Source organism: Elephantulus edwardii, unplaced genomic scaffold (assembly GCF_000299155.1).
Source record: "Elephantulus edwardii isolate Elephantulus edwardi_28Jun2011 unplaced genomic scaffold, EleEdw1.0 scaffold00184, whole genome shotgun sequence".
Taxonomy (NCBI): Eukaryota; Metazoa; Chordata; class Mammalia; order Macroscelidea; family Macroscelididae; genus Elephantulus; species Elephantulus edwardii.
In genome coordinates, this window is record NW_006399934.1 from 3,959,987 (window position 1) to 3,986,179 (window position 26,193).

The window sequence follows — 26,193 nt, forward strand, 5'->3', positions numbered from 1 at the left end:
GAAACATAGGAACAGTGAGTTTAACAAACAGTAGAAAAATAATTTGTAAATGAGGGGTAAGAATGGTTGTATAATTTGAATAATATTCAGTGTCACTGAATTGCATATGAAGAAACTGGTGAATAGTGTACGTTTGTGTTGATTTTCAGCGGTAACAATGATTGTTTTAAAAAAAGACATTAAAGATGGTGTTTTGATCGAGTGGCCTGGACCATTCCTTCTGCACCTTCTCCTGCCCTGTCCCCCTTCGGACACTGACCTCAATACCAAATTGTCACCATGCCAACATGAGGGTTTTCTTTCAGCCCATCAACACCGATTAGTCGTGTAAAATGCACAACTTTTATGTGTCACACAGTTTATTAGGATATTCTCTACAGATCTAGAGAAATGACTTGAAGGGGATCAGTACAGAGGCCCACATCCATTTGGAGCTGCATTTGAAGGCCCTCAGTCATCATGCCTACATTTCCCACAGGCATGTTGAAATAGTCAAGTAAGATTCGTACAAGCTCAACAAAACTCTGATTTTCTCATGATTATTCTGAAGATTTAAAATAATATATACACCGCCGTCCTCCAACAACTCGCTGGCTCCTGCTTTGCCTGTGTCCTGGCACAGTCTTGCCTGACTCTGGCTCTCCATCCAGAGGTCAGATGTCAGAGATTTCCAAGGAATGAAATAAAAGAAACCACAAAGCTGCGAGTGACTCCAAGATGAGTAGTTGTCACTTCTCACTTGGGGACAATGAGTCGCGCAAGGTCAGGCAGCTGACTAGGTGATGAGCAGGATCCCTGGGTACTGCTTTCCCCTCTGCGCCACCAATCGGATCCTTTCAAAGTAAAGCTAGAGCCCTTTTTCCAGACGGCAAAGAAAGGACACATTCTACCCGAGAAAGAGGCAGTGAAGGTGAAGATCGGCACCTGCGTCTCAGCTTTGAGGACGGTCACCCGGCCCGCCTCGCAGTCTAGGGCGACGCCCACGCGGCGCGGGGTCTCGTCCAGCCGCAGGTCGGTGCCGGGGGCGGTGGTGGTCCAGCACCTCTCGCGCGAGAAGATCACGGCCCAGATGCCCTCGTCAGCGCTCAGCCCCGGGCCTGCCTTCCTCCTCACCGCCTCCTGGGCGACCCCCACCGCGCAGCTGCCGCCCTCTCCCAGCTGCACCTCCACCTGCCAGCGGTGGCGGCCACAGGAGAAGCCGGGGGAACCCAGCACCGCCGGGAGCCCCTCGAAGCGCAGCGGGCTGTCCGGGAGGTTCTGCCTTTTCCGGGTGTGCCTCGCTGACTTCCGGTTCTCGGAAAGGACCAGGCTCCAGTTGGCGGTGTGCGGGTCCAGGGTGACGCCCCCTAGAGGGAGGAGAGAGCGGGCATCAACAGTGTGGTTACAGTTGTTGGTATGTGCCATCGAGTTGCCTGCGACTCAAAGCGACCTTATGTACAACAGCCCTAAACCTTGCATAACTTGTCCAGTGTTATCTGTCTAGCAAAAGCTAGAATATGGAACCCACATAATGAGGTTCTGGAGCTCTTGTGTCTAACTGTTCTGTCTGCTGCCATGAGTTGAATGAATTAATAGCTTCCAACCACCATCATCTCTCCACCCCCAAATGTTTACCTGAATCTGTTTCCAGGTGAAGCACCACGTTTTCTGAGAGAAACAGAAAGAAAGTCTGTAATTTGTTTTTTATAAGTACCACTCCTCCCACTCCAACCCCATTGCATCCTAGGTGCAGAGTGAGGACCAGGATAGAAGGCATATGCTATGGCCCTGACACTAGAGAGAGCCCTAGTGGATTAGTGATAAAGAGTTGAGATACCAATCTAAAGGCACACATTTTGAATCCATCAGCTGCTCCTCAGACGAAAGATGGCCATCTCTTCCCATGTAATTTACTGCCTCTTGGTACCCACTAGAGGGTCAGCACTATGAATGGGTTCTGACTCAATGGCCTAGTGGGAGGAAAAAGGTCCTCATCTTCCTGGAGAGTCCAGTGTTGGGACACAGAGCACTGCTCTAGGAGAACTGGAGGAGATGCTATAGAGAATGTTCCCCTGAGTAGTGTGGGATCACTATGAGAAGGCTTACCTAAGGGACACAACTTGAGCTGGGTTTTGAAGACAGGACATGTGAAGGTGGGCAGAAAGCATAAAGGAAACTAATGAGGATGAGGTAAGCTGTGGCTCCTGCCCCCTTACCTGCAAACTTTCTCATCATGTCTAGGAGAGGGGGGATTTTCTTGTAGAGATAGCGAATCTGGTTGACAAGGTCAGGAGAAATGGCCTCTGGATTCACAAAAGTCTTCGTCTCACACCTGAAGACAAGTTGGTAATCTGTTAGGTCCAAATTCCAAAAATAAGCTTTGGGTGTTATAGACCAAGTAAGGGTAAGGCTAGACTAAAGAATGGCATTGTGGACAGTGTGAATGACTGTATTGGGTATCATCTTGTTAACTTTGTTGGAACTATACACCTCCACAACCCTGAGAATAAGTTTCACCCTCTACCAACTGAATCAGCAGCACTTTGGGGTGCTCTTTTGGGTTCTCTGGTGGCGTAGTTTGTAGGGAGTTGCACCGCTAACCCAAAAGTGATACCAGTTGCAATCCCCCAGCAGTTCTGCAGGCAGTCTCCTACCCATGTGATTTACAGCCTTCCCAATCCACTGGAGCATCAGCTATGAGTCAGTTCCAACTCAACAGCAGGGAGTGAGTTGGAAATAAAGTTACTAACGCAAAAGGCACATCGGTAGACCTAAGAGGAAGTAAAGGGAACTACTTGTCAGGAATTAAATCTAAGTCCTCCCAAGAGACTGTCTGGGAGCCTAAAAAAGGCTCTAGAGGGAAGTATGGCACCATTTGACAAACAGCCCTTGATTATTTCTAATATGAGCTCTATTGTGTAAAAGAGGAAGAGGTAGAGATGGAAAGAAAGAAGATAAGGTGCAATGAAAAAACCCAAGATTTAAGTCCTATCTTTTCATAAGCCACTGGGCCTATGACTTTGAGCAAATACTTCACCCTCTAGGGCTCCATTTCTTTATCAAACTAGAAGTTTTGTACGGTCTTTCCAAATCAAAATCTCTAACATATTTTGAAATGCATGTTCAGAGATATTCCTGTTTCATGTTATTGTTGTATTGTGCTATTGAGTCAAAACTCAGTTATAGCTGACCCTCTAGCAGGTTTTCAGAGGCTATAAATTGTACAGGAAGTGATTGCTCATCTTTCTCCAAAGGAGCATTAGGGAGATAGTAACCAAGTGACTCTGGGCGAGTGCATGTCCTTACTACTAGATCACCAGAGTTCCCGTCCTGATTCACAGAAATATGGATTTGGCCTCCTCTCCTCAGGAATACACAGACACCACCTGACAAGTATTACTAGTCATTATGTCTGTTCACATCTCATGTTTGACTGCTAATGCTTATCACCGGGAGGAAAAGGAAGCAGCACATATTTCCAATGTATCCCAGCTCCTGAAAGGAAAATTGGAAAGAAAGAGGAAAAACGTTTCTGATTTTCCCAAGTTTTCCATGTTTATCACAGTCTATAGAAAAGATTTTTTTTAGAATTGCATGTCAAATGTGTTAGACTTTGATATTAGTACCAATAATGTCATAGATTAAGTCTATGTTTCCTGGTCAGTCCAAAGACACAATTACTATTTACAACTTCATTCAAGGAGGTAGTGGAAATAGGTTCAAATACCAAAATGTTGGCTCAAAACTGAACATGGAGAACACCAGCCTTTAGTGAGTTTGCACCTTTTTGTGTATGTTTTGTGAATGAGGCAGAGTGCTTGGCTTTTCTGTGCAGCATCCCTGAGCAGAGGCCATGAGTTTGTCCCTTCAGTCTCAATATGCATAAAAGAGGCAGGACTGGGGAGTGGGACCTACCTGCTCTGGTTGACTCGGACATCCTACAAAAGAAAGAAAAGAACATATACTTAGTTTTCACATACCCTTCCCCTTGGGGTTTCTGCACATCCTCCCTTCCTCAAAGGAACCTTGATGGCATGACAGGTTACATGTTGGGCCTCTAAACCAAAACTTTGCAGTTCGAATCCACCAGTCACTCTGTGGGAGACAAATAGATTGACAGTCTCCTCCAAAAAGTATATGATGGTCACCATGAATCAAAATCCACTTGATGCCAGTGGGTCTGCTTAGCTTTGGTTTCCTTTCCTTAAAAGGATCACTGTTGCAAAATGGGCACAGGATATGAACAGACAGTTCACCAAAGAAGACATTCAGATAGCAAACAAACATATGAAGAAATGTTCAAAATCCCTAGCTCTAAGAGAGATGAAAATCAAAACAACTATGAGATGGGATATCATCTCACCACAGGAAGAACAGTAAAATTTAACAGAGCAGCAAGCAACAAATGCTGGAGAGGTTGTGGAGAAACTGGAAACCTTATTCACTATTGGTGGGAGTATAAAATGGTGCAACCACTATGGAAGGCTGTATTGCATTTTCTTAAGTTGCAAATAGAAATTCCATTTGACCCAGCAATTCCACTACTGGGAATATACCCTAAAGAAACCAGAACTGCCACCCAAGCAGATATGCACACCCATGTTTATTGCTCCTTTGTTCACAATAGCAAAGAGTTGGAAACAACCTAAGTGCCCATCAACAAAAGAATGGATAGAGAAGTTGTATTATATTCACACAATGGAACATTATGCAGCACTTAACAACAAAGAACTCATGAAATATTATACAAAATGGGTGACCATGGAGGACATTATGCTGAGTGGAATTATCTCAGCCACAAGAAGACAAATATTGCATAATGCCACTGTTATAGGACTGACATGAGGGTTGGAGGGAAACTAAGAAAAGAGGAGATAAATAATGTACACGGCATTAAAACAGATGAGGGAGAAAACTGTATAAAAGGAATATATGATTAGGTATTATTGGTATGACAAAAGTCCAGAAAAAGAGCTGCATAATAAAGTGGTCTGGAGGGGAGGGGTAGGAAACTGTATAATGATGAAAGAACTTCTATTTTTTCCCCGAAGAAAAAAGCAAACTGGGTGGGTAGGGGATCAGGGAGGAAAATGTGTAACAATGAATGAATGGAAATGCAAGTTCTTTATAAACTTTCATTAAAATCTCAATTAAATAAAAGGATCTCTGATGGTACAGCAGTTAAGTAATTTATCTGCCAACCAAAAGGTTGGTGGTTCAAGCCCACACCACTCTGTGCAAGAAAGAGAAGTCTATTTCCAGCCTTGGAGGTGAACCCTCCACCCTGTTCTTCTCTGTCCTGAAGGGTCTATGAGAATTGACTCAGTGACAGTAGACGGCTTTTCCTCCTTAAAAACATTGGCTCAAACTTCCTCTCCTCCAAAGAGACCTACCTTTTAATCATCTACTCATTAGCTTTTTCTTTTGCATCATATTTCCTTACTAACTGGGGATATATTCAATGATTTTTCTGTCTCAGCCTTATCCTGGTGTGTTTGATCTCCAACAATTAACAGAGAGAGCAGGGCCCAGGCCTTGAGTTACCACCCAGACCTGCTGTAAACCTAGGTAATATCATGATTATTCCAATATTTTATTGAGTTCTTGCTGTGTGCCAAGGACCACGAAATGCATCTTAGATTAATTTGTTGTTATAACTTTTGTAACAACTCTGTGAGGGAAGTGTTATTGTTCCCATGTCTAAGTCACAAACCCAAGACTGGCTGATACCACAGCTTGTGACATGACCACGGAATAAAATGTAGGCGAGTCATCCAGCCTCTCTGGGTCTGTATCTTTGTAATCTGTCTGAGCCAGGAAACCCCATGAGCACCAGACACTCCTGTTAGAGGTTATCTCTATTTGCCTTTCTCCTCTCTCCAGCATCTTTCAGCCCAGCACATAGTGTCCCCTTTCTATGGAATTCCTCCTCTATCCCATAAGGTGTAGGAAGTGGGTTCTCTCACTTTCAGGAGCTCACTTGCTGGCTGCTGACACTTTCCCTCCAGTTCTTTGACTTGGGCTCCAAGTCGGGCCATTTCCTCGGAGATCTTCAATATGTACTCATCTCGCTCCTCCCGGATCTGCTGTTCCAAGTCCTCTAGCCCCGCCAGCAGGAGTCGCTGCTGTTCCTCCAGCTCCTGCCTCAACCTCACAAAAGCAGCTTGCGCCTGGAGCTTCTGGGTTTCAATTTGAGTCTGCCAGAGTTAAGAAAGATAGATACAGTTAGTGAGGGTTCACAGAGCTACATTCCAGGAGGATGATCAAATATTTAATATGGTTTAAGAGAAGTGTTGAGTAGCTAGTCTCAAGACTCATTCCCCCAAATAACAATCAAGTAGATTTGCAGGAAGTTTATGATGAATTAGGGAGCTCTGACGGCTTAATGGTAAGGAGTTGCATTGCCAGCCCAGAGGAACGCGATTTGGATCCACCAGCTGCTCCGTGGAAGAAAGATAGGTTTTAACCATCTGTGTGATTTACTGTCTCTGAAAACCTGCTGGAAGGTCAGCTATGAGTTGGTTTAAAGTTGACAGTACACCGCAACATGATGAATTTATCAGCGTCAAATTGAATAGCGTCTATGCTGTTGTCTTACCTAGAAATTATTATAATAATGCTATTTTATGCTCTCATTTGAACCTTTCAAAAATCCTTCCACATCGACAATACTGCCACCTCCCCATACCTTCCTTAGAGTTAGTGGAGAAAATAATGTTATTTTCTCTGAAGCTGACAGCATAGGAAGCTGTGGCTAGGGTCAACATAGCTTAGCAGAAGGGTATGGGAGTTTAAGAATGCTGGAGATATTCCTGCCCACAAACTCTGTCTCCCTTATGAGGAAAATTCCTTCACTGTGGGCTTCTTACTGATAATTTTGCAGCATGAACAAAGAAGGAGGCGAGAGGGCCATAAATCACCACATCATTATCCCACCCTCTTCAGGGACAGTTTCCTGTCCCGTATTAGGACCAATGTATTAACATACACATTCCGGATCTCAGTTTCCCATCCGAAAGCAATACTTGCAAGTGCTGGGGTGAGAAGAGCAATCAGCTAAGAGTCTAGAGACCCAGGTTCTAGCCATTTCCTTGTGAATTGGGTTTTGCTGGGTAGCCTTGAGCATCATTTCTCTGAAACTTGGTTTTCTGCTCTGTGGAAAGCGGATGATAAGTTCCATCTTTGATTACAAGATGTCAAAACTACTGCCAGCTCTGACGTAAATGAAAATAATTTCCCAGGTCTTCCCACCTCAGCAGCTAGGCAATTGACTTCCCCAGGATTTGAAGACAATTCCTCACAGAGAAGGTAGGTGATTACGGTGACTTTTACCAGAAGGACTTGGAGCTTCTGATCTTCTCGACGCTTTGTGTTCTCGATCTCTTCTCTCTCCATGTTTAGAGCTTCCAATCGGCTTTTGAGGCGTTCCTATGGAGAGAATGGGTGGAAAAAAATGGCTGAATTAATAACCATTCATACGTATTGATCGTTTATTTTGTTCCAGAAGATTCCTGGGTGGTGCAAATGCTTTGCTCTTAGCTTCTAACTGAATGATTGGTGTTTCCAGACCCTCAGTGATGCTGCAGAAGAAAGGGCTGATCCTAGTGATCTGCTTCCATAAGTATTACAGCCAAGATTTTCCTGCGAGGCAGTTCTGCTCTAACACGTGGGGAGCCTTGAGTTGGAATTGACAGCAACAAGTTCAGTCTTGGTACCAAGTTCCAGGCACACTGTTAAGTGCTGAGAAATTTGAAAGTAAACCAGGGCCAGTTCTTATCCTATCTAAGGAAGGAGTTAATCATCAATTATTAAGATGCATAAAGAGGAATGCAAACAAGTTATGGGAAAGAGAAAGAAAAAAACCCTCTGCTGTGATTCTGACTCATAGTGACCCTACAGGACACCACAGCCTTCCGAGGCTGTTAATCTTTAAGAAAGCAGACTCTGACTTTCTCTGGTGGATTTAAACCTTTTTGGTAAATAGGCAACTGTTTCTCCTAACATGCCACCAAGCTTCCTGTGACAAGGTGGTAACTCTGCCTGGAGGGCTGGGGGGAGGTTTTAGAAAGCAGAAAACACATAAAGTGGGCCTGGGAAGATAAACTTGGAGTAGGATGAGCGAGGAAAGAAAGGGTGTTTAAGGAGGAAGTATTTGTAAATTATTCAGAGCAGGAAAGACTCTACAGTTAAGCAAGGGAACAGCAAGCACAGTTCAGACTGGCTACATGGGGGGAGGGCAGCTAAGCGTGATTAAAATACAAAATTCCCATAGACTTTAAAGGAAAGCAGAAACCTGATTTCAAAGGGTCTTGAATACCTCAGTAGAGACATTAAGGTTTTGGAGGGCCCCAGAGATCTATGGACCAACAGGCAACATCATGATTGATGGAGAAAAGGTTGACATTGTCAATTATTTCATTTCATTGGGATTCACAACAACTGGGATTCACTTAAGAGTAGCGCAGCAGTCAAGAAATCAAAAGGTGGCAAATCTTTTGTCAAGGACTCCTTGAAATTACTAAGAAGTAAGTTCAGTTTAAAGACCAAGTTGCATCTGATCTATGTCATGGTATTTTTAAGGTGGCAGCTTTTCCCCCAAAGGTATCACCTTTCTGGTGGTTTGAGACCACTAGCTGTTCTGTGAGAGAAAGAGGGACACTCCCCTCCTGAGCCAATCTTTGCAGATCCTCTAGTGGTCAGCTAGGAGCCAGTTCTCACTCAGTGGGAATGACTGAGTGAGTCATATACATGTGAAAGTTGGACAATGAATAAGAATTGGTGCTGTTCGAAAGAGAGAAGTGTAGTGTTGGCAGAGAGTGTTAAATATCCCATGGATTGGCCAAAAGAATAACCAAACCAGATTGCTCCTTGAAGGCAAGGATGGTGAAACTTTGTCTCACATATTTTGGGTATGTCACTCACTGGGAGGTGCTAGTCCTTGGGAGAAGACATAATGCTTGGGAAAGTAGAGGGCCAGCAAAAGATAGGAAGTCGTTCAATGTGAAGGACTGACATGATGGACAACACTGAATTTAAGCATGGAGGAGCTTGTGAGGTTGGTTCAAGATAGGGTAAGGTTTTGATGTATTGTTCAGTAAGGTCACTATGAATCATAGTTGACTCAACAACACCTAACAAGAGGAATCCTGGGGAGATTTTGACCAAGGGAATGACTTGACTTATTAGCATTGAATTTCAGGAAGATCTACATCAAAACAGATTGGAGGGTACGTGGAAAGACTGAGAATGGCAACAAAGGACACATTACAGATCATATAAAGTCTGAGTGAGTGATAGAGCAAAGCTGGATTTGGCAGTAGCTAGTTTGAACGGGACTACTGACCTAAAAGAGCTCTGGTGGCTTAGTGGGTAAGGAGTTGTGCTGCCATATCAAACACATTTGGTTCTAATCTACCAGCGGCTCCACAGGAGAAGATGAACAATCTCCTCCTGTGCAATTTACTGCCTCTGAAAACCTGCTGAAGGGTCAGCTTTGAATTGGTTTCAACTTGACAGTACACAACAACTAACATAAAAGGAAGCTCTGATGGCTTAGAGTATAAGGAACTGCATTCCTAACCCAAAAACCTAGCTTCCCTCACAGTTCGAATCCACCAACTACTCCTTGGGAGAAAACTGGGTTGTCTCTTGCCATGTGATTTAGAAACCTGATGGAGGGTCAGCTATAGGTTGAAACCTACATAGGTGGCAATGAGTGAGGGAGACCAGCCTAACAGTGTGTAGGTTCAAGCTCACCCAGTGATACATGGAAGAAAGGCTCGGTGTTCTATTTCCATAAGATCACAACCAAGAAAATCCTATACAGAAATTCTACTCTGTAACACAAGGGTCAGCACCAGTTGGAATCAACAAGGCAAGGAGATTTTAGTATTGCTATTGTTTTGTTTTTGGTTTGTGATAATACGGCAAAATTAAGATTCAAGTGAACAACATTAAGAGGTGTTTCTAAAGAAACCACTTCAAGACCTAGTGATCAGATGACAAGAAAAAGATCTGAAGAGGCAGAGAGGAATGAATAATGTTCGAAATCAGATGAGAAGTTCTTTCAATGCTGGGCTACTGCCATCTTTCTTTCTCTGAAAGAAAAGCTACCGGTACCGTTTCCCCTTCCTTCACTTCCCTCTAAGTCCCATCAGTTCAGGTAAATCCTCCATCTGTAAGACCAGTGCCTCCTGTTCAAATGCTACAGAGACTCCTCTGCACTGGGCTCTCCTTCCCAAGTTAGGGATGCAATTATTTTTTTTGGGGGGTATACAATTCTTAGTGCCACTATGGGACTTACAGAGAAGTGGGGGTTAGATCCATCACTGTGGAACTCTGAGGGCTGGAAGGGAAGCTCTAAGACCATGAACTCCCACACGTTCAAATGGAACCATCTCTACCCATCAGTCTTGGGGGTTTTTCCTAGTGTCCCTGTGGCATCAGGAAGAGTCTGGGTGGTGCAAGCCATTTGCAATCAGCTGCTGACCTGAAAGCTCGAAGTGTGAACACATTTATCAGCTTTGAGGAAGAAAGTTCTAGTGATCTGCATTTTGTAAAAAATATAGCTGAGAAAACCCCATGGGATAGTTCATTTTACAACATACAGGGTCAGTATGAGTTGAGGAGGTTGATGATTCCAATTCCGAGGAAAGATGGGCAATCTACTTCCATGTGATAGACAACCTCTGAAAACCCACTGCAGGGCCAAATACAAGTTGGTTACGACTCAGTGGCAATGAGTGAGAATCGGGCCTGACTTGATGGTAATAAGACAGGTTAAGTTGAGGGCTGACTCAGTCGAAGTTACTAATAACGTGTCCTACGGCTTCCAGTTCCTTCATCCAGATCCCCAAGCTGTTCCCTACACCCCCTTATAAGACACAGTCTTGCACTAAGTAGGCCTGAGGTAAAACCACACTTCTTACCCTGTAGGGTTGAATGGCCTCGTCAAGGAAGCCCACGGTGTGGGCCTGGTGAGAGGGGCCCTCCCTGCAGAACACACAAAGGAACTCCGCATCATTCTCACAGAAGAAGTAGATCTTCTCACCATGCTCCTCGCAATAGGTCTCTCCTAGAGGACCCAGGGGCGTGGGGATTATGAGGTTCTCTGGATGGTCCTTTGGCTGGCAGAAGGGGCATAACAGGGCCCTGCTAGATTGGTGGGCCCCCATCTGGGAGGGTAGGGGCAGGCAGGGCAGGCAGACGGTGTGTCCACAGGTGGCAGTCACTGCATGCTCCAAGGGCCCCCGGCAGACAGGACAAGTGGCCTCCTCTTGAACTGTCGTCAGGGAGGAGGTTGAGGGCATCACAATGCCTTGTCCAGATGCCTTAGGCCTCTGGCTCTTTCCACGCGAATGACGTTTCCCTAAAATGCAATCACTTTTAAGTGAGTCTCAAAGGGAAATGAAAACGAGATCTAGAGAGAAAAACAGGACTATGAGGACCGGAAGTTGCCTGGCTCCACCTCTTGTTCTTTCCCTACTCCCCACTACCCCCCTCCCTGGCCACCACCCATCAGCTGAGTAGGTCCAAACTCCAGGTTCTTTTGAATTACCTAGCATTTCCCAGTGGCAGGCAAGGGAGCTTGCTTTCCTTGAGGGTCTGTTATGGCTGCTTATGTCTTCTGGGATGAGGAGCAGGGCATGACGTGAAGCCTCAGAGAGACGAGCTTCCTGAAACCTGTCCCTTCAGCAGAGAAGGGTGGGAAGGACTGGGAAGGGGACACTTCCTATCAGACTGAGCAAGTGAGAACCATAAACTTATAGCAATGAGGTGTGTCCATGGCAGCAAAGTCCAAGAGGGAGTGGGTGTGATTTCCGGACACTCTGGGGGAACTCAAGATTGCTCATCAGATACTCTCCTCTGCCCTCCATTCCTTGTCTCCATCTCCTCTCTCATTTGCTTCACTCCTAATTCTCCCCACGACCTGGTGCCATGGTCTCCACTGGAATTCGGGTCACATCAGACATTGATATTATTTCAATTGCATGTATGTTAAGACAAGAAACCATAATGCAAAGATTTATTGCATTGATAAAGTTTAAAAGGCTCAATTAGTCAAAAGACAAACAGATTCAACCACATTAATCTAGGTCTTAGTGTTCCTATACTATTACATCCAATTCTGACAGCCACCTGGGAGTAGGTATCATTAGTTTCATTTTACAGAAAAAGAAATTTGAACTGGAAGGTACAGTGACATTCCAAAGGTCCCATGGTTACAAAGCAGCAATCTGGGAACAACCCAAGTTTCTTTTCTTCAAGCCCTGGGCTTGTATTTACACTTTAAGCCAAAGCAACTGGTTTTTGTCCACTTGCCACTTCTAGCCATGGTTCTTTATCCACTTAGCTGCCACTTTGCATTTATGGAGAAAACCAAACTTCCTTCCAGATCTTCACTAAAGGGTCAACCCAGCACCCCATTTCATTCTAATTACAGAGGTGAGAACAGTTAACACATTTGATTGCCAAGCAAAAGGTTGGAGGTTCAATACCCATAAGCATCTCTGAAGAAAGTTCTAGCCACCCATATCCAAAAAATCAGGCATTGAAAAGTCGATGGAGCTCAGGTCTACTCCATCACACATGAGATTGCTGTGAGTTTGCAGGCCACTTGGTGGCAACTGGGACAACATCCTATTTGGCTCTGAGACCATGGTGTTTAAAATGTGAGCCACCAATCATGTGTGGCTACTGAGCATTGAAAGGTGGAAAGTTTAACTTGAGATGCAAAGGAAATAGAAGGAGCCCTTTTTATATGGCATAGTGGTTAAAGAATTCAGCTGCTAGTCAAAAGTTTGGCAGTTCAAACCCACCAGCTGTTCTGTAAGAGAAGGAGGAGGTGCTTTGCTTCCATAAAGATTTACAATCTTGGAAATACTATGGAGCAATTCTAGACTCAGAATTGATTCAATGGCAGTGGGTGGGTATATGTAAAATACACCCTGGATTTAAAAAAATACAGCACAAATGAAAATGAATGTCAAAGAGCTCATTCATAATTTTTATAAAGATTATGTGTTGAAATGATAGTATTTTAGGTGTGCTGGCCTAAACAAAATACATCACTAAAATAAATAATAACGGTGATTGGCACATCACTAAAGGAAAGGAAGTCAGAGAAGCATACAAGAGATACAGACTTTATTGTAAGAAGCATAGTGTAAGTGAAAGATTATATAAAACATAATGTAAGTGAATGAAACACAAATGTAAACAATTATTATTTTTATTAATGAATTTATTTATTTTTCATTTCAATGAACATCTACAGAGATTTTGGAATTCCATTCATTCATTGTTGCACCCTTCTCCCCGCCCCCCCCCCCCCCCCCCCCCCCCCCCCCTTTGCTCCTCTCCTTGAAAAGCAAAAGAAAAACTCCCTCATTGGTACACAATCCCCCCTGCACATCCCCCAACCCCACCCCCAACCCCAAATATAATCCACTCTGCATGCAAACCAATAAAAAAGAGAAAAAAATAATTTCACCAGTTTTTACTTTTTAATATATGGCTACTTGAACATTTTAAATTACATATATGGCACACACTATCTTTCTATTGGACATCACTGCTCTGGAGACAGACTGATCTCACCCACCTTCCCGCTCCGTAACTTTGGGCAAGTTAAAGAGCCTCTCTGAGCCTCAGTTGTCTGCTTTACTGCTCTTTAGAGCTCCTGACTGGATTTACATCACAGAGCAGGCAGGAGATCATGTGATTTAGATCGTGTGATTAAGTGGCTGATAGCAGGTGTGAGATACACAGCTATCATAAATATATGCTGACTGATCATGGCTATGTTTCTTCTGCCTCCTCCATGCAGGTACACCTCTACCTCATGTAGAGGCAATTGGGGCATCACCATTGAAGTTGTCTAGCCGTGCACGCCCAGACACGACGACTTTATCTAAGTGCCCATACTGATGGCAGCTCTCTGGAGTGGCTGATACACCAATCTTCCTGGAGACAGCTGGCTATACTGTGGGAAGGCTGGGTGGCACCACTGCTCTGCCCTCCTCCCCTTCTGCCCCTCAAAAAAAGCTCAGCTAAGTACAGTCGAGAGATCATTGCCTCCTTGTTATTGTGCCTCCAGCAAGAAGGAACAGTGAGATCCAGGCCATGGACACAGCTCTGGAGAATAACTGAGGCCAGCTCTTAAAAGCAGCCTTTCCTCACTTTTGGAGATATGTCCCTTCTTTTCAGAGAGCCGGATCAAACAACTCCAGTTGGCAGAGATGCAAGTGAGCGCTTCGTCCTTGTGACTGGGCTTGTGTGTGGCCATGCCTGTGTGTGTTTGTGACTGTGTGGGTCCTAGGGCATAGTTGAGATGTCCCTGTGTCTGGCCTTGTGCGCGGGTAGTTGTATGAGTGTGTGACCTGCTTTCCCAGCCCTTTCCCTTCTATCAAGCAAAGAGGATCTAGTTTGAATCCCGATTCACGCACAGCAACACCAAGATGGCTGCAGTCACTTCTGTGACCAACCTGGCCGATGAGGTCAACTGCCCCATCTGCCAAGGCACCCTGAGGGAGCCGATCACTATCGACTGCGGCCACAACTTCTGCCACAGCTGCCTCACCCGCTACTGTGAGATCCGGGGCCTGGACCTGGAGGGGACGCCCACCTGCCCGCTGTGCAAGGAGCCCTTCCGCCCATGGGGCTTCCGGCCCAACTGGCAGCTGGCCAGCGTGGTGGACAACATCGAGCGCCTGCAGCTGGCGGCGTCACCGAGCACCAGCCAGGTGGAGGAGGACACCTGCCGGGCGCACTGGGAGAAGGTCTACTTCTTCTGCGAGGACGACGAGGCGCAGCTGTGCGTGGTGTGCCGCGAGGCCGAGGAGCACCGCGCGCACACCGTGCGCTTCCTGGACGACGCGGCCCGGCCCTACCGGGTAGGAAGGCGGCCCGGGAACGGAAGGGAACGGAGCGGAGGGGCCTCGGGAGTGGGCGGGCCTGAGAGTACCCTGCCGATCTGTGGGCTGTGCACCAGCCCTGGCCAGTTTCTTTCTCATTTACATGCTTTCCCAGGCATTAAGGGAGCTCTGGTGGCCTAGAGGTTAAAAGCTGCGCTGCACTCCCAAAGGCACGCAGTTCGGAACCACCAGCTGCAAAGCTCCCGCAGAGGGAGGATGAACAATCTCCTCTGAGATTAACTGCCTCGGAAAACCTGCTGGAGGTTCATCCCTGGAGGGTCAGCTATGGGTCAATTCCAACTCGATGGCACACAACAACTCATGCAAATAGGGTCAGGCATAGAATATAGTGTTTTTGAGTGTGTTCTTTGAGCCAACACATGGTGGAAATTCATTAAGTACTGGGTGATGCAGTAGGTTAAGCACTGGGGTGCTAAAAGAACCCACCCGGAAGTTCCTCAGACCAGATGACCCTTTAGAAGTCACAGCACAAGGAACACAGTTCTACTCTGACACACAAGGGGGCGCTAAGAGTTGGGCTCCACACATGGTCACTGGTTCAGTTACATTCTTGTTGAATGAACGAACGGATGAATGACAACCGTATGAACATGCGTGTGTGTGATATACCATGTAATGTGTCTGAGGATGTCTGGGTTTTATGAGAATGCTTATATGTGTGTCAGTGTTTGCATTGGAATAATATGTGCTGGGGTCTGTGTATGCGTGCATTTGAGTGTGACAGAGTGCTTATATTTATGAATGAGTTCATGTTTTACTTGTTTTTTTCTCCTGGCAGTCCATGGTATATTCAATACTCTTCTCTAGCACCACAGCTCAAAGGCCTCAACTCTCCTTCTATCATCCCAAGTCATTGTCCAACTTTCTGATTCATAGCAAGTAATTGCAAAAGAGTATAGCCTGGATCAGATGCACCTTAGTCTCCAGACTGATATCTGAGATATCTATCTATATATATATGACTGGGGTAATGAAGGTAGGTATGTTAGAGGCAATTAGGTAGGCACAGGATAGAGCAGGCTTCAGGGCTTTTGTTCAAAGGGTTTCTATGAGTCACAAATATCTCGACGGCACATAACAACAACAATTAATCCACACATACTCAGATGCCCACTTACACTAAAATATATATATATTTTTAAAACTGTATATATTCTTTTGATAACTAATAAAATTACATAAACTTGCCAGAGGGTCAGCAATGGGCCGGTTCCAACTCAGTGGGGTGTGTGTGTGTGTGTGTATATATATATATAATGTCTTTGAGCTCTGGTTCTGGAGAAGAGTATTGAATATACCATGGACTGCTAGGAGAACAAACAGGATTTTGACGTTTTGTCTGGCTTACTTTGAACAAATGTCCAAAGGATGTAGACAGGACCAGTGCTTGGAGAGGGACATCATGCTTGGGAGGGTGGAGGGACAGTGCAAGAGAAGAAGACCCTCGATGAGATGGACTGACTCAGTGACTTGGGTAATGGGGGTAGGTGTGTTAGAGACGATAAGATTGGCACAGGATAGAGCAGGGTTTAGGGCTGTTGTACATAGGGTCGCTATGAATCGCAGGCGACTTGATGGTACATAACAACAATACACACACACACACACACACACACACACACACACACACACATTCTTATGTGTGTGTTCCTGGTGTTATATGTCCTTAACTCTAGACCAGTAATTTTTTTCCTTAAAGCAATTTATTAATTTTTTCATTTATATTACCCAGGTTTCTTCCTTTCAGAATCATACAGATAAAGGAATTATTCCATTCACATTGGGAGGAAGGGGCTGTTATTTGGGTCTGTTTCCTTTGGAACACACAAGAACCTTGGAATAATTTCAAAGATAGTCATATCATATATTCACAAGTTCAGAACAGATCTCACATACCACTTACCAAATAGGGAGTTTAAGCTGGAGAAAGAAAACCTTGAGTGGGAAAACTGAGTCATAGCCTCTGATGACACACAATAAAGAGGAAGCGCCCTGGTCAAAATTCTTAAAGAGGAACAAGACTCTGGACTATACGATCAAGGATGAGTAAGGCCCAGACATTGTCCACTAAGGGAGTAACTCTTTTCCTTGGGTCATTTTCTTCCTGGAGGTAGAAGGTTGGATAAGGTGACAAATCATATTTTTTTGCATCTTAATTATTTTATGTTTCTTCTCCCCAGGAACAAATACAGAAATGTCTTGAGTGTCTAAAGAAAGAAAGAGATGAGATTCAAGGGATCCAGTCAAGAGAAAACCAAAGGCTGCAAGTCCTCCTGGTAGGCCATCTGGGTCATCATTCCTCTGGACCCCTTCCCTGGAACCTGTATCTTCTTCAGGTTCTTTGTCTCTCCAAAACTTGGGCAAAAGAGCATATAGGGCTTTGAGCAATTTTCAGTCTGAATCCTGACTTTGACACTAACTAGTTCTATAACATCAAGCAACTCTCTCACTTCATGTAAAATGGAGATTACAAGTTCTCACTGCCTTGCTGAATTTCTGTAAGGATTAAATGAAGAAATCTCTATAAAGTAGCCCTGTGCATATAGTATGTATTTCCGAAAAGTAGGCCCTACCACCCTTCCCTACACCCCCTTAGAAGTTCTAGAAAAGTGCTGAGGCAATGCTAGACACCCTGTCTCCTAGAAATGAGCTAACAGGAAAAACAAGCCAGACGTTAGTTCTAAGTCTGTCTGAGTATCGGAGTAAGGTTCTTATTTTATCATTACGAGCCAGACATTAGTTCTAAGTCTGTCTGAGATTGGAGTAGGGTTCTTATTTTATCATTGAACCCTGGAGGATATAGATCTGGGTCAAGAGGCAGAAGGGAATGATATAAGGAAGAGGAAAAGAAGGGGTAAGAAGAGAAGGAAGACAAATAACTTCGTCTTGGGGTCTCTTTTTGCCTCTTCAGACACAGGTGGCTTCCAAGAGACAAAAGGTACTTTCTGAGTTTGCACATCTGAGCCAGTTCCTGGAGGTGCAACAGAACACCCTCTTAGCTGAGTTGGAGAGACTGGATGCGGACATCTTGAGCCAACAGGAAGAGTTTAATTTTCTGGTCACTGGGGAGATGTGCCGGTTCAGTACTCTGATTACAGAGTTGGAGGAGAAGAATGAGAGGTCTGCAAGAGAACTCCTGACGGTGAGACCCAAAGCCATACTCACTGTACTTCCCCTGGCTCTGCTAGGATTATTGCATCTCTAAGATGCCTTGTCTTGGCTTAGCCATCTCTGTATTCCAAATGGAATATGAGTCACAGGACCAGAGGTGTGAATTCTAGTCCATACTTCATCAGGAGTTCTCTGGTCACTTTCCTCTCTGGTCTCTGACTCTCCATTCCACCACCCATCATGTAGGAGTAGTGCTTTCCTTAACTACCCCACAGGGATAGTATGAGAAGCTGGAAGTGAAAGTAGTACTTTGAGAAGTACTTAGTGCTATCCAAACAAATGTCAACTGTTATTTCCAGTGCAAACTATTCTTTATAACCTCCTTATATTATCATCTGCTAGTCAGGAAGATCTTCCAATTTAATTTCACTCCTTCATACTGAAGAAGAGAGGTAGCTACTAGGGCCCCAACAAGGGATCAGAAAACCATGATGCAGGGGAAGTAGTCTGGGCTAAAACACAATTCCTGGGCATGAGACTTAACTATTGCCTTTAACGGGTGTAGGTCACTCTATGATTCTACGTTTGTCCAATCAAGAAGTGAGCACTATGATCCCTGGGAAGCCTTGAATGTTCTAAAATGTATGATTCTATGCATGTGGTGGTTTCTATCCAAGGTTGGGAAAGTGGTATCTTTTTTCTAATTATAAGACAAATGGGAGTAGTAGACATTGAATACCTGCTCTCTTCCTCCCCTAGGATATCAGAAGCACTCTACTAAGGTAAGTGATACAGTTTTTATCTTCTTTGCCCACACATGTGCATCACGCGCCTAGTTATCATTATGCAAATAGATAGCATCTTCATGTTAAGGACATAAATTCACATGTAAGCTTTAATATGCCCGTATGCATTCTGATGTATAGCTAGCTACACACTTACATCCCAAAATGGACAATGGGGGTCTATCCTTGAGGAAGCTTATCTCTCTACAGGAATTGGCACATCCATTCCCAATCGGAAGTTGGAAACTAGGTGAATCTGGAGGCATCAACAGTGAAGATCCCCAGATTCACCTTGTCCCAGGGAATTTGAACCACCAGACTAATGAAAACCACAAAATTATTACCTGCTGATCTGTGTGTGGCTTATGGACCCATTTCTGTGTCCCTAGATGTGAAAACAGAAAGTTCAGGAAACCAGAGGCTGTGTCCCCTGATCTGGGCCAGAGGATTCGAAACTTTCCCCAGCAGGCCCTCCCGCTGCAGAAGGAAATGAAGAAGTTTCTGGGTAAGAGGACCCGGTGGACACAAAATCCAGGTTTAGGAATAGCCTTGCTTCACTGTTGAATGATACTGTGTGAGCTTTGGCAAGGCTTGTTCCTCTGTGCCTCTTCCTTATCTGAAGATTTTAAAAAATAACATCTGCCAATCAAGATGATATAACAGTGAAGGGAGAGAGTATAGATTTCTATAAAAATGTTGTTGTTGTTGTTATTATTATGTGCCATTGAGTTAGTTGCCTACAACTCACAGTGACTATGTTCAACAGCCCTAAACCCCACTCTATCCTGTGACAACCTTATTGTCTCTGACACACCTACCTCCATATCCCCAGTCATTGAGTCAATCCATCTCATCGAGGGTCTTCCTCTCCTGTGCTTTCCCTTCACCGTGCCAAGCATGATGTCCCTTTCCAAGTACTGATCTTGCCTTGCAACATGTCCAAATTATGTCAGACAAAGCTTCAGAATCCTTGCCTCCAAGGAGCAGCTTGGCTTCACCTTCTCCAGAATGAACCTGTTTGTTCTCTTAGTAGTTACTGATGTTAAAAATAACTAAACAAGTAAATCTAACCAATTGCATCAAGCAATTAAAAAAATTATTAACAAAGTCTGACACTCTTAATTTTAAAAATCCACAGTAAACTTTATATGATTTATATTTTTATGATAATTAACACTGATCATCAATAGCCAACAACAATATTTACCTTTTTTTTAGAAAACAATATTTATCTTAATTGTGTGGTAGTTCTCTCTTCCCTCATTTTCCCTCTGTTGGTATGGCTTTCAGAGTTGAATAGCCTGGTAGACACTGTGTGCCCCCTTTCCCAGAACATGAAGTAGTATAAGAGAGGAGGATGTTGTTGTGTACTGTCAAGTTGGAACCAACCCATAGCTGACCCTTCAGCAAGATTTCAGAGGCATTAAATCACATGGAAGGAGATTTGAAACGGGAGTCAGGGTGTGGTGCTGTGTCAGTACCTTCCCTTGCCGCACTGACATCATGAATGGTACTTTCAGTTTCAAAATGACTTACTCACAAACACCCTATGAGATCTTTCCTCATATGTCCATTTCCCACCAGTACTATAGTGTATGTAAATAACACACATGCTATTTACCTTTTGTACAGCCTCTTGCAAATCAGGGAGCTCTGGTGGCTTGGTGATAAGGAGTTGCCTTGCCAACCCAAACACATACAACTGAATCCACCAGCTGCTCTGTGGGAAAAAGATAGGCAGTCTTTTCCCAGACAGTTAACTGTCTCTGAAATCCCACTGGAGGATCAGCTTTGAGTCCCTTTCAACTCAACAGTATATAATAAAAACAAAACAACTTGCACATTAGTTTCCTATACATGTTATGTGTGTTATATATATGTGCATGTTATTTGCATGGCAAGTCATATGCAAAAATATGGTGTGAAGAAAACCTACTGACTGAGAAAAATCATTTAGCAATGCCATTTCAGACAAGGATCTCATAATGAAAACTTAAAGAATAGTACAAGACCTCCACAAGAAGAAGACTGATAACCCAATTACAAAATGGAGAAAAGATATGGAAACACCTTTCACAGAGGAAGACATTCTGATGGCCAACAGACACTTGAAGAATGTTCAAAATCTTTGGCAATAAGAGAGATTAAAATAAAAACTGCAATGAGATACCATCTCTCCCCAGTTTCAGTGGCAAAGTTTAATAGGACAGCAAGCAGTAAATGTTGGAGAGGATATGGAGAGATTAGAACTCTCATACACTGTTGGTGGGATTGTGAAATGGTACAATCACCCTGGAAGGCAGTTTGGCGTTTCCTAAAAAAACTGAACAGAGGTCCTGTATGACTAATCTATTCCACTGCAAGGAATATACCCTGAGGAAAATAGAACTGAGACACAAATGGAGATTTGTACACTGATGCCCATAGCAGCATTATTCACAATAACAAGAACATGGAAACAGCCCAAATGTCCATCAGCAAATGACAGGATTGAGAAATTGCAGTGCATTCACACAGTGGAACACTGTGCAGCACTCAGGAGCAACAGTTTTTAAAAATACTATACAACATGGGAGAGGTTAGAGAGCATTATGCTGAGTGAACTAACTCAGGTACATAAGAACAAATACTGTATAATGGATATCCGAAGGAACGGGAGAGGGCAGGGATGAGGGAAATCATGGAATCATGGAGTTGGTGGATGGAAGAAGGGGGAAAATACCCCCACCAACAATGTACATGAAGAAAACACAATGTAAACAAATAATTGTATGCAAAGCAATTTTTTAAAACCAATGATGTAAACAAATAAAAACTTAAAATAACAAAACTAAAAGAATTTATGGTTTAACAGTGAAGGAAATGTACTGTAATAAAACGTCTGGTCTTCAATGATGTTCAAAACTATTTCTAAGAAGGAAAAATAAATTAACCCATTTGTCCATCCATTTTACTTGGATCTGTAATCAACACTTAAGGAAGCAACAGTCAGAAATAAAATGAGGGATTACACTGGGCAAATTTAGTGCCATATACCTCTATAATGTGTTAAAAAACAAAGATACTACTTGGAAGATTAAGGTGCACCTGATCCCTGCCGGTCATCTAATTGTTGTTAGGTGACATCGAGGCGGAACTGACTCCCAGCTGACCCTCCAGTGGGTTTTCAGAGACTGTACATCACACAAGAGGAGAATGCCATCTTTCTCCCATGGAGCAGCTGGTGGATTCAAACTACCTGCCCTTGGATTGGAAGCACAAGAATTACTGAAGTAGAATGAATTAACTGGTGGGCAAACCAGAGAGCCTTCTGTGAACAAAGAAGTGAAGAATTAGTGAGTTTAAACTAAAGGAAGAATGTCTGCCACTTCTGAGGTATGATGAGAAGGATTCAGTCCATCAGCAGGGAAGGGGGAACCAGAATAGTCGCCTAACATGTATGTGTGAAGTCTTAGACAATGACTAAGGAAGACCCCGAAGAATTGATAACTGAGTTACTGTGTTGGTGAGGAATCCTGTGAACACACTAAGGCCAGCCAGAAGAACAAACAAATCTGTCTTGGAAGAGGTACAGTCAGAATGCTCCTGAAAAGTGAGGATAGAGTGCCTTTGGCTCATGGACTTTGGACATGTCAGAAGGGGCCACTCTCTGGAGAAGGACATCATGCTTAGTAAAGTCACAGTGAAAAAGAGGAAGCCTCTCAATGAGATGGTTTGACACAGCGGCTATAACATTGGCTCTAACATGGGAACCATTGTGAGGGTAGCACAGATTGGGCAGGGTTTTGTTCTGTTGTCCATGAGATCACTATGAGTTGGAATTAATTTTTGTGTGTACTGTCAAATCAGATCTAACAGAAGGAGATTGTCCCTCCTTCTCCAGCAGAGCGTTTGGTGGATTCGAACAGCTCACCTCTGGGATTGCAGTGCAGCTTCTTGCCCCTAGACCACCAGAGCTCACAGAGTTGGAATCAATTTGATGACAACCTAACAGCAGTGACATTCATTCAGTAAGCAGGAATTCTGGGGCATCCACTGTGTCCTGGTATTGAACACCGAGGTTGCTGAGGTGAGCAAGAGAGGCTGGTGCAGTGGATCTTGAAATTAGACTCCAAAATGTTCAGCATTCTTCTGGGAACTGCTTAGACATGAAGATTCTCAGCCCCACTCAACCAGGCACAGCAAATCAGAAACTCTTGTATTTTATCAGGTGCCCCAAGTGATTCTAGTGCTCGTGCAAATTTGAATCATCAGATAAGTATGGTCCAACTTTCATTTTTCTCTTTGCCTCTTCCCTTCCCCTGACCTGGGTGTCCTCATCACTAAATGCTCTGTATTTTTGTGAGACTAATGAAATCTCATTCTGTTTTATGTTTTTGTGACAGAAAAGCTCTGCTTCGAGTTGGACTATGAGCCAGGTAAGGATAGGAGGGGATGAGGAGCATAAAACGGAAGAGGCAATTTTGTAGGATTCTCCATGGGGCCTGTAATAGTCTAGTGTGTATGAGAGAGAGGTTAATATGCTATGAGAACTCTGCTAACCCAAAATTGTACCTCTCTAGAGTTTCAAATTCACCAGCAGCTCTGCAGGAGAAAGATGGACAGTCTATTCCTGTCCAATTTATAACCTCAGAAAACCTGCTGGAGAGTCAGCTATGTGTCAGTTCTGACTCGACAGCACTGAGCTGAATCAATATAATATGTAATGAATGTAATTATGTAGTTTTGAAAAACTCTCAGGAGAACCATGAAGAAATGCAAGGTGTGTACGCAAGGTGTGTGTGTGCACACGCACCTCCCCCCCCCCCCAATACTTGGCCTGAAGCTAACATCTAAATCTGAATGTGTATGTGTTGAGAGGATAACAAGATTAAGTGACAATGGAATAAAGCCTGTCAGCGAAGTCTTCCTGGATCAGGAAAACTTTGATCCGAGTTGATAAGCACGTTCTTAGTTCTGTCTTCCAATCAGCAAATAGATCTGAATGTGTGGATCTTTCTCAATTTCTGGATAGTATGCAGATTATTTTGATGTTAAAATGTGGTCCTCAGACTCTGATGGTTTTAGAATTTTGATGTGGAATGAAGACCCGGTGGGTAAGCCATAGAGCCTGATGAGAACAAAGAAGTATGGAGTTAGGGAGTTGCAACTGAGGGAAGAATGTCTGCCGCTTCTGAGGGAAAGAACACGTGGTGTTGTCAGCAGGAAAGGGGGAACTAGAATAGGCTCTGGAAGCTAATTAGGTTAAAGTGAGCAGAACTTCTTGCTAGAAGACTGCACAGAACGAAGTGAGAGCCTGGGTAGCTGAGCTCCTCTTGTCTTCTAAGGTGCCTCCTGAGGATTTTTCTTTTTCTTTTAAATTTAAATTTATTATTAATTTCAGTAAAAATTTACAGAGGCTTTGGATTTCCATTCATTCATTGTTGCACATTTTCCCCCTCCCAAGCCTCCCCCTCCCCCATAACACTACCCTCTTGGAAAAGTAAAAGAAAAATTCTTTCATTGTTTTACAAACCCTCCCCCAGTCCACTCCACCATGTAGCCATTGTTCTAGACTCCTGTCATGACAGAAATACCTAATCACATATCTCTTTTAAACAGTTTTCTCCCTTGTCTGTTTCAATGCAGTATACATTATTGAACCCATCTTACTCAGACTTTCCCAACCCCAAGGTCAGTCGTCTTTTACAACAGTGGCACCATGCAATATTTGTCCTTCTGTGACTGGGATATTTCACTCAGCATAATTTCATGTCAACCATTTTGAATAATATTGCATGAGTTCCTTGTTTTTCAATGCAGTGTGTATTCCATTGTGTGAATATACCAGAGCTTCTCTATCCATTCGTTTGTTGATGGGCACTTAGGTTGTTTCCAACTCCTTGCTATTGTGAACAAAGCTGCAATAAACATGGGTGTGTATATATCAGCTTGGATGTCAGTTATGGTCTCTTCAGGGTATATTCCCAGTAGTGGAATTGCTGGGTCAATTGGTATCTCTATTTGCAACTTTTTGAGAAAGCGCCACACCGCTTTCCACGGTGGTTGCACCATTTTACACTCCCACCAACAGTGAATCAGGGTTCCAGTTTCTCCACAACCTTTCCAGCATTTGTTGCTTGCTGTTCTGTTAAATTTTGCTATTCTGACTGGGGTGAGATGATATCTCATAGTTGTTTTGAGGATTTTTCTCAAATGAAGACTGATTTAGTAGACATGGGAGGGCCTGAGATCTACCCACCCCCCTTTCAAAGTGTTGCCCAGTGAGGGCGAGGCTGTTGGTCTGCATAGGCACTGCTCACATTGTCAGAAACATGTAACACCAGCAGCTGGGTTAATATTAGCAGGTGGGTGCCAGTGAGGTTTCAGGGTCTTCTTTAACTGTAGTAACATGTCTGCTGACACCTGTGTCCTTTTGGTTTTCTCCATAGCTCACATTTCTCTAGATCCCCAGACCTCCCACCCCAAACTCCTCTTGTCTGAAGACCACCAGCGGGCTCGGTTCTCCTACAAATGGCAGAACTCGCCGGACAATCCTCAGCGTTTTGACTGGGCCACCTGCGTCCTGGCCCACGAAGGCTTCACTGGGGGGAGACACACATGGGTGGTGAGTGTAGACTTAGCGCATGGGGGCAGCTGCACCATGGGTGTAGTGAATGAGGGCATGCAACGAAAGGGGAAACTGCGGCTGCGGCCTGAGGAGGGGGTGTGGGCGGTGAGGCTGGCGTGGGGCTTTGTGTCAGCCCTGGGCTCCTTCCCCACACAGCTGGCCCTAGAAGAGCAGCCCCAGAAAGTACGGGTGTCTCTGGACTATGAGGTGGGTTGGGTGACCTTTGTCAATGCTGCCACCCATGAGCCCATCTACACCTTCACAGCCTCCTTCACTGGGACGATCTTTCCCTTCTTTGGACTGTGGGGCAGAGGGTCCAATTTCTCCCTGAGCTCCTGAGGGAGTAATGTTTCCGTTCTCAAGGTATAAGGTTTAAACAGCTTTGTGTGCGCTTGACCTTAGTTTGGACGTGGAATAGAAATCACTGCCTTAAATGATAAAATGGGAGATAGGATTTTGACAAGGGAAAAGATGAGATTATGTTCAACCCAATGTGGGGACTTGGCCACCACCTGCCCTTCTCACCACTGACACAGAAGTAACTGTGTGGAGTCCTTTATACTAAGTCAAAGCACCCAGGTTCAAAATCAAGCCTTGTCATCGATTAACTGTGTTCTTGAGCAAGGAAACTCATCTCTTTTTATCTTGGTGTCTTCCCAATATTAGGGTGCATTTCCTCATAACATTTTGTGCCAATTATGTCTCAAGCATTGTAATAGCCTCTAGTGAAGTAAAAAAAGAAAATGTTTATAAAACTTGCACTGTCTGTGAG

At 44.1% G+C, this 26,193-nt stretch overlaps 2 protein-coding genes across 2 annotated transcripts; one reads left to right on the plus strand and one right to left on the minus strand.

Moving 5' to 3' along the window:
• Positions 1-735: 735 nt before the first annotated feature.
• On the minus strand, positions 736-11,288 carry TRIM15 (tripartite motif containing 15). Its single transcript, XM_006896283.1, has 7 exons — positions 10,908-11,288; positions 7,312-7,407; positions 5,946-6,176; positions 3,895-3,917; positions 2,196-2,311; positions 1,615-1,647; positions 736-1,346 (listed from the first exon to the last, which is right to left on the minus strand). Exons 1-7 carry the CDS (start codon positions 11,286-11,288, stop codon positions 736-738), a joined length of 1,491 nt encoding a protein of 496 aa, XP_006896345.1.
• Positions 11,289-14,438: 3,150 nt separating this feature from the next.
• On the plus strand, positions 14,439-25,760 carry TRIM10 (tripartite motif containing 10). The gene is made up of 7 exons (XM_006896229.1): positions 14,439-14,873; positions 17,096-17,191; positions 17,827-18,057; positions 18,786-18,808; positions 19,201-19,316; positions 23,197-23,229; positions 25,243-25,760. Exons 1-7 carry the CDS (start codon positions 14,439-14,441, stop codon positions 25,758-25,760), a joined length of 1,452 nt encoding a protein of 483 aa, XP_006896291.1.
• Positions 25,761-26,193: the final 433 nt, after the last annotated feature.